We start from the raw sequence: 18,636 nt of genomic DNA, 5'->3' as shown, positions 1-18,636 counted from the left end.
AGCTGAGAGAAAACCAGCAGCAAGAATGAGATCCATTATTTCCAAATCGAACACTTTTTACTCTATCAGTTTTGCTTTAGAACAGTGGTAGATCTCATCTGTAGTACATGACCTGAACTAAATGTTACCTATGAAGAGAGCGGAGACTTTTAGAAAACCTCATTAGGTGAGAAATTCTGCTGGTAGGTAGACTAAAAAAGCTATCTGAAATGTCTCAGAACACACTGATGAAAAGTTTTAGATTTGTTTTTTCAAGTATAAAACCTATCAAATGAAACCAATTTTGAAATCCTTCATCTAATGCTAAGTAGCATATAGTGAGTATGCAATATAAAATAAATACAGCATTTGTTAGCGGAAATAGAAATAAGGAAGTGCCTTGAGAAAAAAAATACTACTGAACTGTCTTGAAAAGAGGCAAAGATATGAATGTGCCTCTAAAGGCTGTTTTAAACTCTAAAGTGGGTCCTTACCAAAGACAAACAGTCCTTCCAGTCACGCTTAGCTTCTGGTGACAAGGTGGATACTCCATGTAATTTTCTTGGCAACAAAGAAAGTGATTTGCCTTGGCTGGTCTCAAAAAATAAAGCACAATCCAAACTGGTTAGTATTTATATGGGATGCCTCCAGGAAGAAGCATGTGGCAAATTATTTCTACATTTGTTGCCACAATAACTACTTGGATGTGGCCATGAAGTCATCAGTAGTGAAGCTCAACTTAAAGGAGACTTTCTCTTTGTAAATTTCAAGATTACATTCAGATCAGAAATGTCTGCAGCAAATGGGGGCATCAAGGGAGGACAACTGATAAAAGCAGTGTTATGTCACAAGTTCCTCCCATTGTCTACATATGATGTGACATAGTTCACATGTACAAAGGGACAAGGGTTACAGTGTGATGTTGCTTTCATCGTGTTGATGAAAACCTCCAATCCTGCAAATCTCTCTTATTTGGATCCTTAACAACACAGTCTTGTATACATCTACTCAGAAGTTATCTGGAGCACAACGGGGCTTATTCACAAGTAGGTAAGTAAAGATTGCAGAGTAAGTCTCTCTAAGATTCTCAAGTAGGAGTACAAAAACATTTTGCAGAGAGAGGCAACACCTAAGGCTGAAAGCATATGCCAGAGATAGCAGAGGGAATGGAGTTAGAATTTTCAATAAAGTTTGGGAGATGGTTATTTTTATTAAAGTAGGTTTTTCCTGACTTTTTTCCTTAAAAAAATATGAAAAATTCCTTCTCTCTTCCAATAACCAGCATTTTGGTGCAATCTTGGGATTGCATGTGGCTCATAGGCTACCTACTTCTGCTCTAAAATGAATATTCATATACCTATCAGTCAAGTACTATCTAGTTTGTGCAGGGCATCAAGGTCCTCCAATTACAGCCAGGTTAAAAATACAGTACCTGAAGTGGTCATGTTAGGCACTAATGGGGTTGACCATTACTTCCTATAACTTGAGTCAAAGCTGAAGTAAAATCTACATGCAAATTATTACAGATTTGGAATTCCTACCTAAAACTTTTCAAATCAACCAGCAGAAAAGCACAAAATCAGCAGCAAAATGCAGTTAAGATTCTTAATAAGAACTGTAATGAACAATACTTCTTCCAATTGAAGAAGCTGAATTAGAAATAAGACTCTTGTAATCATCCAGAAATTTATCAACAGATCCTAATTTTCTTTCTGCCTGCTCCTGTAAGAGAAAGAACCTGAACGATTAGGCATTATTATATTCTGGTGAGCTCCTGAGGGAGGTCCAGTATTCATCTTTTCTAGCACTTGTCTGTTGAGAAACAAAGCACGCATTCTAAGCAAATCCCACAACATCCACCTGAGGGCAATCCTGGAGCCCCACAGATACCCTCAAAGTGCTTCAGCTCGCTCACTTCTCCAGACTCAACCAACTGAATTTACAACTTTTCTGAAATTATAAAAATTTATTTTTTCTTTTAAATTTAAGAAAACATTAAAAATACTGAAAGCTCCCAATGCATTTTTTCAACATAACCTTGCGCATGGCCCACACACAGCTGTAATAAATCATGTTTTCTATGTATTGAGAATGGGAGTTAATTACAGACCAACCATTACTCTGAATCACATATTCCTTTAACAATCTGTTAATATATTTTTTAAAAATGAGCAGCAACTGCCAGGCCCACTTGAAGTTCCCAACAATGTGGCTTCCAGATTAAAAAAAATACACACGCTCACAAAGCATCTGTCATTTTCTATCAGTTTTGGCAGTCCTTATTTGCAACTCTAGTTGCCACCAGAGGCAGCAAAAACATCCCAAGCTGATGAATCAGAGTGTAAAAAGCCTCTTGAAGAACCTGACAATAAAATACAAGGTTCTCAGAACAGAGAATAAAATTAATTTTTAATCTGATATTAGAGCAGCTTTCAAGAAGCTTTGATGCCATGCAAACAAATTAAATTGCCTGGGGAATCTATGGAAAAGCTTCTGGGTAGTCAGGGGACACCAGCTGAATTAATTTCATTTCCAAACAAACAAGAGGGGTGTGCCAATCAACAAGCATCTACCCATGGAAACAGGATCAGCAGCAGCAATAGCACCACTATCACCAGCTCTCAAAAAGTTTAAATCACTCCATCACCATTACTCTGGTTTGAATGCAATAGAAAACAATACAGAGATCCCTTGCTGCCTGCAGCACAAAGCAAGGGTTTGTTTGTTTGTGTGTGTGTGTGTGTGTGTATGTAGCCCACATTACATGAAGACTCTGTTCAGATTTTTGTGGTGCTCCATGACACGCCCTGCTAACTGGTGCTGGCTAAGCATACTTTCCAAACAGAGGAAGACCAAATAGAGAAGGCTACCAGTTTGATGGCAGGATGCCCTTTAAGATGGTACAGTGGCCAGACTATAGGCAGACATAAAGTGGCAGTGAAGCTCAGACTAAGATTGCAGAATTCTAGAGTAAACCAAATCGTTATTTCCTCATGAAAAAAAGGGAGAAAAGAACAAGGACATCTCAAAAATAGGGAAGGGGGAAGGATGGGGAAGATCCTTTTTTTTTTTCTTTTCGTTCGCTGATGCAAACTTCAGTAGCATGATTTTCCCATTCAGGCAACTCTTAAGAGAGTCCTGAAGATCTGGCACATGATTAGAAGTCAGAAATCTCTAGCCCAAAGCTGGCCAGCAGACAGAGATGATCAGATGAACAGAAAGGATTTGGCAAGCCATTTGCTGACCAAAGGATGTCTTCAGAGAGAAGGGAGAGGCGGCCAAGCAGCTTTAGGGCTCCATCCTGGTACATCCTGCGATCTAAATAAGAAGCAGAACAGGAAGTATGAACAGGGCCCCACAAAGTAAAGCTGTAACGGAGCTGTCAGAAGATAAAAGAAATGCAGATAGAGATACAAACAACAGTCACAGCAATGCAAGAAATATTTACAACAGATACATTTCTAAGCCCAGACACTTACCCAAGCTTTTGATATCCTTTTCTATATGTTTTTTCTTAAAAAATGTGACATGACCATGTGGCAAGTTCTCAAATATCCATATAACTCATTTTCAGCATTCAGAACAATGTGAGCAGTGAAACAAATGAGGGAAGTTACACAATAAAAATGTGTTTCTAGTCTTGCTGCTGTCACTATATATGTGTCAATTTCTTGGCTTCCATGCTGCTAAATTTAAATTCAGTTTTCAATCCACTCATCAAGTTAGACCTCAAATGAATGGGAGGAGAGTGAACAATGCATTGCTGAGAAATAATCCTCAACATTTCTTCCCAGAATAAACTGAGGAAAAGCAGGGGCTAGCATTTGACATGGACACAAGAATCTTCTCCTTGAAAAACTCTGAAGAATTAAATCAGAGATACAGTATAAGCAGTATATCATATTGGTGGATACAATGTTGGTGGAAGGATAGGGGAACTAGATTAGAGCAGGATTACAACTAAGCAGACAGAACTAAGCAAAACAATGGAAAGTCAGCACTCTGGGCAGAATTCAGGGGTCCACTGCTGGAGGTAGATCAGTTTCTGTTCACAGAGCTGGACAATTTCCCTTCCCTCCTGAAGTTCTCTCTCTTCATCTCATAGCACTTGCACCAGAAAATTCTTCACCTCTTAAATAGTTTTTATGGATTTGAGAAAAGGGAACACAAGAGGGAAGGAGAACAAGGGGAAGCCCACTGCAGAAATAGATGTTAATATAATTATGGATACCTCCCCCATCTGACAATCATTAAAGGAAAGTCGTAAGAAGCAGAAAAGATATATAATCAGAACAATTTTTTTTTAAAAAAGCTGAAGTTACAGAACTTGTGCCTATATAAATTGATACATTCAATGGCCCACTGTAGGAATGCAACAAATCAAAAAGAGGTCTCAGAAAATACACATGCTTGCTGAAAGAAAAATGCCTACTCACATTCTTCCTTATCATTCTTGACTGGTGTTGCTGAGTAGAAGATATAATCCACAGTGGCCCCCACTCCCATTGGCATGGTTGTAATCTCTGGACAACCTCTCTCAGGCAGGAAGTGGCTGTAAGCTGAGGTCAGGGTGAGGCCATGGTGAATACTGCCCGGATACCTACACCCAGGAAAGAGATTCCACCCCCAAAACAGAAGAGGGGGCAGATGGCATTTAACAACAGAATTGGAAGCAAGAAAAACAAACTCAGCTAGTATTTACTGTTTTTATTGCCATGCGTCAGAAATTTACTCAAGCCAAAGCTGTACACCAAGGACTGATGATTATTAAGGACACAGCCTATGAAAAAGAGGAGGTTAATCTTTTTTCTCTCTTTCTATATTCCTAACAAAATCAGTTATTTGAAGCTGCATGAGAAGAAAATGTCAGTGATAGTCAGGCAACAGCCCCATTTCCAGTAGCTGTTGTTTACTATTATTGAATGCTCATGTTATTTTCAGGTTCATTTCATGTTATTTTTAATTAATGTCTAAGAAATCATGCAAAGGACAAACATAATGTACTACAGCATTTCATCCAGAAATGCAAAGTTGCAAACTGTTCCAGGAGAACATACTGGGGAAGGACTCTTATATGGCATTATCAACCAAAGCAATTATATGAACGTTGCCCCAGGATTAGATTGTGATGGAAAGTCCCCTGAAAGTTAAGGGCACTTTTCCTCAGGATTAGCCATACTGCCAAACGTTGCTAACTGCTCAAATGTAACAAATGTCAAGGGGAATTTGTGAATATTTATAACAATCCCCAAACTAAGAAATCATCTGGTACCTTATTAATATAACATTTAAAAGCGACATGAAGTGGTACGATGTTCTACTACATCTTTCATTAAAGTTTCAAGGAGATTCTTCACTTCCTAAGCCTTCCTCTGGTTAGCTGGATTTATTTCACTACAGGCAGTCCTTGACTTACAACCACAACTAGGACTGGAATTTCTGTCGCTAAGCAATGTGGTCGTAAAGCACAATGTCACTTGACTGCATCGCTTAGCGATGGCAATCCCGGGCAGGCCCAGTTGCTGTCATAACCCCAAGACGTGTGGGTCGCTAAGTGGGAACAGGCAGGAGTCCCAGGTGAGGAGCATGGGGGTCCGACGGGGGACTGGGGGAGGCCTGGGTGGAGGCCACGCACAGTTGTGTGTGGGGGGGCTGCAGTGTGGCATGAGCTCAGGAAGGCTGGGGAAAGAATACACTGCAGCACAGGGGCCTCTTGGTGTGCCGTGGCTCTGGGGCTGCAAGCTTTTTTCAGCCCCAAAGCCGCAGCGTGCCAAGAAACCCCTTTGCACCAGGCTGCTGGGCCAGGCTGGGGCTGGGCTTTACACAGCGCAAGGGCGCTTCCTGGCACGCCACGGCTCTGGGGCTGAAAAAAGTAAAAAGCCCCAGGGACATGGCGCAGCAGAAAGCCCCTTTGAGCCCCATGAAGCCCAGCCCCAGCAAAAGCAAAAAGCCCCAGAGCCACGGCACGCCAGGAGGCCCCTTTGCACCATGCAAAGCCCAGCCCCAGAATAAAGCAAAAAGCCCCAGAGCCATGGCGTGCCAGGAAGCCCTTTTGTGCCACACAAAGCCTAGCCCAGCAGCATGGCACAAAGCTGCCGCACCACGGGAAGCCTCAGCCGTCCCAACCCAGTCCCAGGTGCACTTGACACCCTGCACTCTGCCGCCCCAGCTGACCTTCACCATTTTCTTGCTCCCAGTGCTGACAAGGCATGCCCAGCCTCGCCCTTCGCGAGGCAGCTACTGGTCACATGAGGTTTTCTTCCCAAAGTCACATATGGCAGTTTTCTCATGAGACCTGGGGAAGATAGCTTCACATGGCCAGCAGCTGTCTCATGAAGGGCCAGACCAGGCATGCTTGGTCAGCAGCAGGAGCAAGACAGTGAAGGTCAGCTAGGACAGCAGGGGTCATGGAATGCAGGGGGCCAAAAGGGCATAGATGGGGGGGAGACAGGTGGATGGGGTGAGTTGAAGTACCCCTGCAGTTGTAAGTGCAGGCGGGCTGCCAAATGCCTGGATTTTGATTGCATGCCCGCAGGGGCGTTGCAAGAGCCATAACTTTGGGGACCAGTTCTAAGTCCCTTCATTCAGCACCATCATAGCTTCAAATGGTTGCTGAATGAATGGTCATAAGTCAAGGACCATCTGTACTGAAAGCAAAAAAAATTATCCATGATGACCAAAATAGTTCATATTATTTAAAAGACATAGATTCTTGACAAAATGTCTGCCTCAAACTCACTTTGACAAGCATTCTTTCATTATTTATTGTAGCCTTCCCCAATCTCGTACCCCACAGATGTGTTGGAATTAGAACTCCCAAAATTCCCATCATACAGACTACCTTGAACAAAACAGTTCTGGATCAGAGTTGTTCTCTACAGTGAGGTCCTTAGGCCAGTCTGCAGGACGGTCTGCAATGCAGCAAAACAAAAACAAAACATTTGATCAAACACATCTGCCAATTTGCAGTATTTGGGGTCAAACAGACATAACAAAACCAGTTGTCCCCAACTTCCTATAGCAAAATATACCAAAATGTCAAGACTCGAGAGCTTAATTCCAATGTTGTATGCAAACTACCATCTTTTTGCACAACACACTGGAAGAACTTCCGGAACTTTCTGTATAAATCCAAGCACCAGCATTTGTCAAGTTAGAATGGGTCTGCCTGCTTTGACTCTCATTGCTGCATTCTACAGCATGTGTGCAGACATGAATCAGAAAAAAAAAATTAAAGCTCAAGAGAGAAATACTACCACTTTTTAAGTAACAGATTTGATTCAGGACCTGAAACGAGATATTGAAACCAAACAGTGATGGCTTCAGGAATTCTTCCCAACCTCTTAATTAGGCATGGCCACAGAAGGTGCCTGTATTTTCTTCTGTGTAATGAAACAGCATGTTGTCTCCGTGGGAGGTGCATGCAAGCACACATTCACTTTTCCCCCAGGCACTAATCGAGTTGTATGCATACATGTTGCCTATGTGTACTTCTGGGTGCCTTTTCCTGCTCTCTCCTTATGTTGTGCCTGTGGGCACTGAGAAGCAAAGGGCAGGCAGCATACACTCCACTCTGATCATGTGATTGAGAGAGCTTAGAATGGAAGAGTCAGCAGCATTCCAAGCCAATGACCAACTCTTTCTCCCATATGGATGCAAGGGGACATTTTTTTTCTCTCCACAGTCCCTGGCCAGGTCCATCACATTTTTCAACTGTTTGCCAGTTTCTCCACTCAAATCAAATTTGGTCCCAGTGTGTTCAGTTTTCAGAAAGTTATATCACTGGTGGACAGCATTCTGACCCTTTTACATAATTTCTTTCCAGCTTCATAGGGCATACCACAGATTTAAAGAAAATAATCATAAAATGTGAAGGGTCTGTTTATTGCCTGAATGATATTAGCCCAAAGCTCCCTTGCAACTTGCAGAATTCATTGATGGTCTTCTGAATACTATGAAAATCAAGCAAGACCATGCAGGATGTCTTTCCCTACCTGGTGATCTCCCAATATGGGATTCTACACTATTAATCCCCACCAAGCAGACAATAGTGCCCAGGAATAATGGAATATAAAGTCCAAAGCTTCTTGAGGTCACCAAGCTGGGAAAGGCTGTTTTAACCCCACCTATGAACCCTTCTGGAGTGTCTTGTTAAATATTAAAAATCTTCTGCAGTGAGGTATATTATTGCTGAAAGAGGAAAAAGCAGGGAAGAATCTTGGACACCTGGCATGGCATCTGTCACACCTTCCAACAGGATCAAGTCTGTAGGTCGCTCACAGGCAGTATCACAGTAACGGAACTGAAGCAGGAAGTCACGACTATATTTAAGTCTGTCTGCAGAAGAAAACCAGATCCAAAGGAGAAAAATAGAATGGTTACAGTGTGTTCAAACTCATAATTCATATCTAATTTCCTGCTGATACTTGTTAAAATGAAGCTGCATGCCCCCATGCATCCATATAGTTACAATTTCAAAAACTAAGGACCCATGAAACAAACAAACAAAAATTAAAACCCTGGTATAAATACACACATACTTATGAAATCATATACATGTAGGTTACAAGGTTGCGAAGAACCAAATGCAAACTAAGCCTACTAGCCTGGATATATCCAGTTATCCACATCCTTATCCACTTATACCCCTAGATGTGACTACCATACGTGGACAGCTAGAAATTCAGATCACTGTCCCATAATCCTCTGTATCTGAGCACTGAGTAAACAGAGCAGGATGAACTGATATAGAGTAAGATCAGCTTCTCATTTCTCAGTCAGATAAAAATGAGCATTTCTAACCAGAAAGCTCAATAATGTTGCTGACAACATGTTGATTTTTTTTCCTAAAGCAAAGCTATGCTCTGTGGAACCACAAAATCATGGGGCTGGCCCATAACCATTGGAATGACCCCTTTCCTGATTTCTGAACCCTACTCTGGGAAGGAGAACTAAGACTAATCATTTGGAGCCATCAGGAATTTTAGCTGACTACCAAGACCAGGGCAAATTCCTGGATTCCTGCTCACGAGATGTGTTTATTTTTTCCTATTAATTGTTTTCGAGGTTACTACTTTATATGAACTCATCTAATTTTAACATCCAGGCCAAGAAGCCAACCATGTACTCCAACAGAGATATAAGCTGGTACCAAAAGCTGGAAAATCATTAATTGTTCACTCCCAAATCACCACTGATCCTGTTTACTCAGTGAGTTTGCTACTGTTATTGAATAGTGTGCATGCAAGGGAAATAATTCTTTAAACAAAATTAGGAACTCCAGAGCTTGAAAAGCCAGTCATTCTGAGGAACCCGCACTGAAAAGAAGACATCACTTTCTGAGTGTACATTATTAAAGAGCACGAGACCTACAATTTCAATTTTACCATGAGACTCACCTGACTTCTTGCTTTGGCAAAGGGTGATATACTGACAATCATCTGTTATACCCAGGCAGCTGGGCCACAGAGGAAACAGCAATTTCCGTTGGTGTGGGTTCTGACAAAATTCCTCCTGCCCAGACACCTGTATAGGCAGAAAAGACAGAACACAAATACCCACGAAGTATTTTGAGGAAAATAATCTCCAAAGATCCCAAAATCTAGAATAACCACATGGTAATCAGAAAGCCAGAACCCATCATCTAGAACAGTGTTTCTCAACCATGGCAATTTTAAGATATATGGACTGGGGAATTCTGGGAGCTGAAGTCCACACATCTTAAATTTGCCAAGGTTGAGAAACACTGATCTAGAATATAAATGCAAGGATACTAGGGATGTATTAGCATTAGCAAATGGATTAGTAACTACTACAGAGAAATAACTCCTCACCTGACCCCCAATCTCAAACTCTAGACTTTTCCTGGCTAAATAGACTTTGGAAATCTAGCTGAGCACTTTAATACAGCTAGTCTCTGGGTTAAGAACACCCAGTTTAAGGACAACTCATAGTTAAGAACAGAGCCTGCTGTAGCAAAATTTGAGTTAAATACATAATGATTCAAATTAAATACACAACAGTTCGAGTTAATTATACAATATTACACATACAGTACAGGTAGTCCTCGGCTTACAAACACAACAAGGACCAGAAAATTTATCGTTAAGCAGTGAGATCATTAAACAAGGCATCACACGACTGCACTCAATTTTACATTGTTGCGGCAGTCATTAAGCAAATCACTGTGGTCATTAAGTGAATCACATGGTCATTAAGCAAAACATGCAGTCATTAAGTGAATCACATGGTTCCCCATTAATTTTGCTTGTCAGAAACTGGCTGGGAAGTTAGCAAATGGCGATCACATGAACCTGGGTGCTGCAACCATCTTAAATACATGCCGGTTGCCAATCACATGAATTTTGATCACATTACCATGGGGATGCTGCAACAGTCATAAGCATGAGGACTGGACGTAAGTCACCTTTTCAGTGCCCTTGTAACTTCAAACAGTCACTAAATGAATGGTTGTAAGTTGAACACTACCTGTATTATACAATAACACTGTCCTGGCTTACATACAAATTCAACTTAAGGACAGACCTTGAGAATGGAACTCGTTCTTAAATTGGGGACTCTCTGCACTTCAAATCCTCCTGTTTTCTGCTAATGTAGTAAAATGCAAGAAGTATATATATCTATCCCAGCTTAATTACTTGTTTTTTGCAAAAGGAAACCTTTCTGCCATGAGGAACACATGTCAGATCACAGGCCATAAGCTCCCTCAAACAACGGCTTTCTCTTTTTCCCTGCAGAGAGCCACTGCACTTCTCCCGCACTGCCCAAACAGTGGCTTGGTAGGCATAACAGGACTAAGGAAATGGGAGTGGGGGGAGACTGGGTAGGACTTAAAGCCAACTCCTCTCCCAGCAGTACCCATCACAATTCTTAAATATCTATCTGGCTGGCTATTAGTTGGAAATAGCACTTTCTGCTGCAACATGATTGCAGATGGCCTCTATAGTAACCAGATCACTTTAAACGAATGAACTTACCTAAAAAAGATTGTGCTGTGATGGAAAGAAAAGCAAGCAAGATTCTCAAGAGATGCTGGAAACCATAAGACTATTTAAGAGCTAAATCAAAACTATCTGGTCCTCTTCCTTTGCTTACCTTCCAGGCTGGCATCCCATGATAGTACAACTGGCCATTCCGGATGAATTTATATAGTGGTGAGTCAGGCACAGAGTTCAGATCCCCACACAAGATGATGGGGCAGTAACTGCCATCAGTCAGTTTTGCAATTTTGTCAATCTCCGCCAAGAGCAGAGCCATCTGGGCCAGTTTGATGTCTCCCCGACGGGGGCTGTACAATACATGAGTGTTTGCCACACACAAAGGGCTGATTGCCTTGTTTCCTGGACTTTCTGTTAATAAGGGCTGTAGCAGTAACACCAGGCCCACATTGTCCCTGCTGAGGATATCCAAGCCAGGCCGGAAGTATTCAACAGGGCTAGCGCTGATCAGTTGGAACTTGTTCTGCTTGTAACAGATTGCACAACCATCTGTCTTTCTCCCTGTCCGCCTCTTGTAGATGCAGGTAAAGCCTAGCCAAATGACAAAAACTTCTTGTTACATATGCCTCTTCTGTCTAGTTTGACCTTTGAGATGAAGAAGCTACTGCTCATCTTGGCTCAACTCCATTCAAAAAGCAATGCATGGGAAAGGAGAAGCAAAACAAAACTCAGTACACCCTCCCATTCAGAACTTGATACCCACTGGAACTTTAAAGGCATGTCCCCAAACCATGTCTGCTATCAAAATAAAGCCAAACATCCCAAAACATTGATGGCTGCTAAATATCGAGTAAGAAGCATTTGTACTGAACATGCTGGGAGGCATCAAGAGGCATATTCTTGAGCCGAGCTCACTATCAAAAGGAAGTTTTACCCATCATCATCAGTGTTGGCTCCAGCTGCTCCCAATAGTGATTCTCCTGAACTTCTTGGAGACAGAGAATCTAGAAGAAAATAACTACAATAAGTTACATCATAGCTTTCTAAGGCAGAACAAATAAGTTACTTTACACTAGACACATTCCACTTCTACTAAATATATCATCTTCTCTAATTAATTTGCCACAGAATGAAAAAATACAGGTAGTCCTCAGTTAATTATGGCAATTGGGACTGGAATTGCCGTCGCTAAGTCGTAAAGTGAGATGTCACATGACCGCGCTGCTTAGCAATGGAAATTCTGGCACTTCCAGTTGCTGTTAAGCAATTCCCACACTGTCATTAAGCAAGGGTGTCATGTGGTCACCATTCACAACCTCCTGCCTGCTTCCCCATTGACTTAGCTTGTCAGAAACCAGCAAAGAGGTCGCATATAGCAACCATACAATCACGCGGATGCTGCAACAGCTGGAACTTCGAGGACTGGCCTTTAAGTGCCACTTGTTCAGTCTCATCACAAGTTTGAAGGTCACTGAACAAGTGGTCATTAAGGGAGGACCACTTGTATAGCATATTTTGAGATTGTATACAACTATGTATTCAAGTGAAAATAGGGAGAGAAAGTGAAGAGTGTTGAAGAAGCATGTGATTCAAGAGGCATGATCACAGTTATGAATGGTATAAGCTAAAAGAATAAATGGTTCTCTCCCCTTCAAAAGATGACCCCCAATTAATCAGAGAAGATAGGCTTAAAGACAGGTGAGCAATAGACTCTGGGTGAGGAATAATCTGAAGCTTCATTATAATACAAAGCATAATGGGCCTTTTTCTTTTCCTTTTCCTCCTTTTACTACAAACGTAAATATAGGTAGTCCTTGCTTGCTGACCACTCATTCAATGACTGTTTGAAGTTGCGACAGCACTCAATGGGTGGTAATTACGACCAGTTCTCGAAGTTCCAGCCATCGCAGCATCCCAACGGTCATGTGATTGTGATTCAGGCACTTGGCAACTGGCTCACACTTACAACGGTTGCAGTGTCCCACGATCACATGATCATAATTTGCAACCTTCCCTGCCAGCTTCCCACAAGCAAAGTCAATGGGAAAGCCTGAAAGGAAGGTTACAAGACTGGTAAGTCCCCCCAGCCTTCCTCCGCTCATGCCCTGCTGCACCATCCACCTCTGGCCTTCCTGTGCTTGCGCCCTGCTGCGCCGTCCATCCCCCAGCCTTCCTGCCTCATGCCATGCCATGCCATGCCATGCCATGCCATCCATCCCCTAACCTTCCTGTGCTCGTGCACGGCCTGCACCAGTTCTCCCAGGGCTTTCCCCACCCCACCATGGCACCCCTGCACTCCTTACCTGGGACTCCTGCCACTTCCTGCTTTACAACTGCATCGCTTAGCAACAGCAATCCCAGTTCCAATTGCTGTCATAACCCAAGGACTACTCAAATACAGCAAAGCTGCCAAGTTATACTCACATCAGGATCCCAGTGCTGGATTTCCTGTAAGAGATTTGCAAGACGATAGCTCCAGTTTAGGGTATCCGGATGGCAATGCATATAAAGATGAGGGCACTGCTCAATCAGGTCCTGGGCCAGAATGTTGTATGACATTACTCTGAATTCAAATAGAGACCCACTCTCTGGGTTCAGCTCTGGCATGCAGGCAGAGAGATCTTCCCAGTCTCTCCACAGAATCTCTGCACAAGAGCAAAAAGTAGAAGACACAGTTTGGATCTATGCTGGAAATGCCTGCTTGTGGCTGATACCTTGATGTTGTCCTTGAAGGCAAAAAGCAACTTGAGGGAGGATTTAACTAGAGACCGAGCCTGTGCCTCACAGTAAGCTAATAAGCTGTAAGGGCTAGTTTATACACATGCATCCTCTGACTCTCTACCCTGAGCAACTCATGTGCCTCTGGGTTGTTTTGAGTTAGTGTATCATCTGAATGCACGATATGGGCCATAATTTTGTTAGCCATCCAGAGTTGCTATTGCAAGATGGGGGGGGGGGCATAAAACTTGATTAAATACATTCATAAATAAATATCCTGGAACTAATAAAAATACAGCTAGGATTTTCATTGGTGTGTTTATGGCTACATTCTTTGGCTTGTTCATTATTTATTTATTTAGCAAATATATATAGCCACCCATCTCACTGAAGTGATTCTGGGCGGCATACAACAATCAGATAAAAAGACAGATAAAAACAAAAGAAGAAATAAAAAAGAAATATTAAAAAAACGCATTCATAAATACCATAAAAACCAAAAATACAAAGCATAAGGGAATGGAGAATAAAAATGACCCCTCAGCAATGGAGCCCCAGGCCTGATCACATAACCAGGTCTTAAGGGCCTTTCAGAATAGCAAAAGGGATGGCACTAATCTAATCTCAATAGGAAGGATGTTCCATAAGGCGGGTGCCACAGCAGAGAAGGCACATCTCCTGGGACCCACCAAATGCAGGTCCCTAGCCAATGGTACCCGTAGCATGCCTTCTGTGATGGAATGGTTTGGTGAAGGCCGCACTCAGGGACATAAGCATTTCCTTAGCCCCCAGAATGAGTGTGGGAAGGTGAAGAGGATGAGACTGGCAACACCCTAAGGAATTCGCAGTGTTTGCTTGCTGGCTTGGGAAGTTTAGATTCAGTCTGGCGAGATTCTGTCTTGCAGGTGGAAGCTAATAAATGCTATAGAACTATATCTGTACTGTCTCGTGGAGTTGTTTGGGCTGAACCTGACACCTTCTCTGCAATATCTGATGGGACATGCTGATCCCTCAAATAGCCCAGTCCCATGCCACGAAGGGCTTTAAAGGTTAAAAGCAGCACCTTGAATTGGACCCAGAAGCAAACTGGCAACCGATGCAACTCATGGAGCAGAGGTGTAACATGCACTTTTCTCAGAGCACACATAACTGCCCGCACCGCTGCATTCTGAACCAGCTGAAGCTTCCAGATACTCTTCAAGGGCAGCCCCATGTAGAGCGCGTTATAGTAGTCTAATCTGAAGGTGATTAGGGCGTGAGTGACTGTAAGCAGGGCCTATCGATCCAGGAATGGGCACAATTGGCACACAAGATGGAGCTGTGCAAAGGCCTTGTTCCAGCCATAAGAAGCCCACATTCTGCATTTGGAGGATATACTTGGAAAGCTACACATGATGCCTTAGCTGATGTGCTGTGACCCACAGGAAACTGCAGGGGAGAGGTATAAACTTCCTTTTTCCAAGACTGCAGTTTTTGTTTTTAAGTTAAATGCAGTACTCTGATGTAACATCACCTACAATTTGATCTAAAGAGCAAAACATTAAATGTACCTCTGTAATTAACCTAAATAAATCTTTGCTTTGTAGAATTGAGTAATTCCTATTTTTCCAGAGTTTTTACTAGGACAAGAGAGTCTTTAGATAGTTTTCTTTCACTAACACAACAGCTCTCTGCAAACTAATAAATGTGTTATACTTCACAAACACATTTTCATTGCGACAAACTAACAGCTTCTTTTCCAAAATTGAAAATGTTCAAAAGCTAGCATTTGGGCATTATATTCAGAAACATCAAAGAAGCCTCTGGATTCCTCTCAGAACTAGATTCTGGAAATCCATTCTACAAAAATGATGGTACTCCCTAAAGATGTTATTTTGTCATTCTAGTCTGAAAGCAACTATCTGAAAAGTTCCTTTCTGTAACTGGGTATACTTCTTGAGCAGAAATAATGCAGTGGATTAAATTAATATGTATTATTTGTATATTTGTACTAGTTATTTTACTAGCTTTTGCCCTTACTAGGCTCATAGTGAGTAGTAATAATATCTCTAACCATCAAAAGAATTTAGAAGATTCAGCAGATACCTTGAAGGATTTCAAGGAAAGGTAAGGCTGAGGTGTTTCCGCAAGATCTAACACAACTAATATTCACACATGATAGAAATCATAAAGTCACAAAATAATGGCAAATCCTGCTCATATCCAGCAAGGTCAAAATCACACAATGAAATGCATTAGTGCTCACCATGATAAGGTATTTCTAGTGGGAGTGGCTGAAATTGACCTGCATCTGCAAAAGGCCACATTACTCCCTCGGCTGATACCACATCAGTCTCCTGGGCAGGACTCCAGGCTAACACAGCAGGATCTTCGATCCACACTTCTGTGGACAGAGGAGCATCCACATCTGGAAGATCACCCTCTGTCTGTACTGCTGCCCACGGAGCACTGACTTCTACATCCTCTCTTTCCTCTGTTGGTGAGCTTGCCAGGGTAGTTTCTACAAATTCCTGTAGTTCAGAAGATCCTTCAGCTGGGACCCCTTGCAGCTGCTGCAGCTGTTGCTCCTCTTCCTCCTCTTGGCCACTAGACTGTGGCGAGACAATCAAGTTGCTTAAACTTGTCATCAGTAGCTTTGGGCCTTCTTGCCACTCCACCGCCGAAATGGCTGGCACTTGGTCCGGTTCTGAAGCCCTCTCATTAGAGCAAAGCCCCCCAGCCCCCTTCTCCAGCCACTGCTGCAGCAGGGCTTGCTGCTCCTCCGAGCCTGGCTTCCCACCGACTGGAGCAGAGAGGCCGTCTATGGGTGTGCTCTTTGGCAGAAGCACATTCTTTCGACATGTAAAGAAAGCATCTGTCAAAAATATAAATATGGACATATGTTGACTTTAAAAACAACTTGCTTCTTAAGTGTAGTAAAATTAATTGTAATAATGCCTTTAACAATTCACAAATGCTGGCATAGACCAAATCACTGTTTTCTATATCAGGGATTGTACTGCAGACTTATGTAGTCCCAACCTCTCTGGGCCAGTGGGCAAGTTTCAAATTTTGAGAGTCCATTCTGGCTACATTCACAAAATGGATGACTGGTGATTGGCTCCCCAAATACCCATTATGGGAAGGCAAGCAAAGCCCAGGCAGGTTATGTTTGAGGGAAGTGTTGTGCTTTGCTGTCCTCTCATTTTTTTTTAACTATAGAGTCCACAAAAAATTAAAATTGAGTAGGGCAAGAAACCTGGAAAGCATAAAGAAATTTGTTGGTGAGTATGTTGTTGTTTTTCGAATCAGAGGAGGGAACCAGGATCTATAACAATTCTATATTATATGTCTGACACAGGATTTTGAATAATTGGGTTTAGCAATATTAATATTTTTTATCATTTTAGCTGAATTTGATATCAGCCAGCAAACAAGAACTGCTTACTGAAAAACAAAACTTTTCCATTCTTGATTCAAATAAAAGCAAATTAACTGATATTTGCTTTCAAAAATTAGTTGACCAGGTCAAGAGGCCCTACTGTATTAATAAAGACCCAGATGTAAATCCTAAGTAACTACTTTATAAACAAGATTAAAAGAAATTAGAATGAAGTAATACACAGAAAGTTTTAAGCCATGCAATTTAGTTGCTATCTGCATGCTATCTAGGACTGTGGGCCTGAAATTTGATATACCTGTAGTTTCATACCATCCTGATTACTAGAAAGTAAGTAACTTTAAACCAGTGGGTCATTTGTACATCTCACTTAAAACAGGGCAATGAAACGAGGCCACAAAAAGAAAATGTTTTCAAGGCCATCCAGAAAATTGAAATGTGGCACGTAGGTAGTCCAAGGCATTCTGGTAATCAAAATCACAGATTTTGTAGAAAAAAAATACCTATGAAGTCAAAACTTCAGATATTCCTGCTCTAACACCCTCTCCATTCCAATAGCACTGCAGGGAAAATAAAACTGGCCTACCTTATAAGGTTGTTGCAAGAAAATAATGCAAGTAAACCCTTATGTAAAAGTTAAGCATTAGCAAAACACAAGCAAAGTTATCAGCTTGTTTCCGTCCCCCCGATGCCACCAACCCAACTGCCTCATTTTCTCCACACACAGAGAGACACACCCTCCCATCGCTCCAACCATTAGCCTTCTCTTACAGGTTTTAAAACGCAATGTTATTTCCGGGAGTCATTTCAATACTGATCTTAGTTATGGCAACGTCGCGACCGCCCCGGTCCGGCTGTTTTGATCCTCTGCGGAGGAGAAACTTCACCAGCACGCCGGGAGGCGGGACGGGGAGGGGGCGGGAAGGCGCCAATGAAACCCCGGCTCCCAGCGCTGGGCGGAGACGGGCGGCGCAAGCGGGACGCCCTTCCCGCGAGTCCCGCCGCCGTTGGGCCGGCCGCCTGGAGTAGGCCGGGGCCTGGCAGACGAGCGGCAGGCCTCCCCGGGGCGGCGGCAGCGACGGGCGGTCGAGCAGCCGTGCCCCTGCCTGGCTGGACGCTCCGTCCCATCCCGCCCTGAGCGGGGAGTGACGGCCATCCTGCTTCTCCCGAGCGGGGGGACGAGTCCGAGGGGGGAGGCTGTTACCTTGGAAAGCCTGCAGGAGCCTCGACAGGGGCAGCAGGACGTAACAGAGGACCGTCCCGATCATCCCGCCAGCCCGCTCCTACCTCCCCTCCCTCGCGGCCGCCAGCCAGCCACGCGGAAGACTGGCTCCGCCTCGCCCAAGCTCCCGGAGGTCGACGGGCAGCTGCGGCAGGGCGGGCGGCTCCGGGCTGTCTCCCCCGGCTTGGAGGCTGGCGGGACGGGGGCCCTTCCCGGAGCCAGGCGGAACGGTACTTCGCGCAGCCCCGCCCGCCGCCTCTCTTCCCCCGGTCCCACCGACTTGCGGCGAGAAGCACGCGGAAAGCCAAACCCCAAACCGCACCCCTTTCTACGCGGCCCCTGCTAATCCCAGATTCGGCCGCTGTTGGATACTCCCGCGT

The 18,636-nt window shown here is 43.2% G+C and overlaps 1 protein-coding gene across 2 annotated transcripts; it reads right to left on the bottom strand.

The window, feature by feature from the left end:
* Positions 1 to 2,371: 2,371 nt before the first annotated feature.
* ANGEL1 (angel homolog 1) lies at positions 2,372 to 18,518 on the bottom strand. 2 transcript variants are annotated; one of them, XM_088145294.1, is made up of 10 exons: positions 18,239 to 18,518; positions 15,901 to 16,509; positions 13,362 to 13,582; positions 11,872 to 11,941; positions 11,095 to 11,528; positions 9,378 to 9,504; positions 8,206 to 8,316; positions 6,821 to 6,890; positions 4,416 to 4,579; positions 2,372 to 3,297 (listed from the first exon to the last, which is right to left on the bottom strand). In XM_088145294.1, exons 1-10 carry the CDS (start codon positions 18,300 to 18,302, stop codon positions 3,137 to 3,139), a joined length of 2,031 nt encoding a protein of 676 aa, XP_088001420.1. In that variant the 5' UTR covers positions 18,303 to 18,518; the 3' UTR covers positions 2,372 to 3,136. The 2 variants fall into 2 exon arrangements, with proteins under 2 accessions (XP_088001420.1, XP_088001421.1); XM_088145295.1 differs by lacking the exon at positions 18,239 to 18,518 and adding an exon at positions 17,806 to 18,214.
* Between the last annotated feature and the right edge of the window lie 118 nt (positions 18,519 to 18,636).

Source organism: Python bivittatus, unplaced genomic scaffold (assembly GCF_059951505.1).
Source record: "Python bivittatus isolate LINGU-HERP-01145 unplaced genomic scaffold, Pbiv_v1 ctg000480_np1212, whole genome shotgun sequence".
Lineage (NCBI taxonomy): Eukaryota > Metazoa > Chordata > Lepidosauria > Squamata > Pythonidae > Python > Python bivittatus.
Note: the sequence above shows the minus strand (reverse complement) of the source record. Positions and strands in the feature narration are given on the sequence as shown.

What these genes read in the sequence shown, in the direction of transcription:
- ANGEL1 (XM_088145294.1), bottom strand. Translation starts at nt 18,302, where the DNA reads ATGATCGGGACGGTCCTCTGTTACGTCCTGCTGCCCCTGTCGAGGCTC. An exon ending in GCTCCTGCAGGCTTTCCAAG is followed by an intron (nt 16,510 to 18,238) that starts GTAACAGCCTCC and finishes TATTTTTGACAG; the next exon opens with ATGCTTTCTTTACATGTCGA. An exon ending in CCAGAACTGTTTTGTTCAAG is followed by an intron (nt 4,580 to 6,820) that starts GTAGTCTGTATG and finishes TCCTGGGTGTAG; the next exon opens with GTATCCGGGCAGTATTCACC.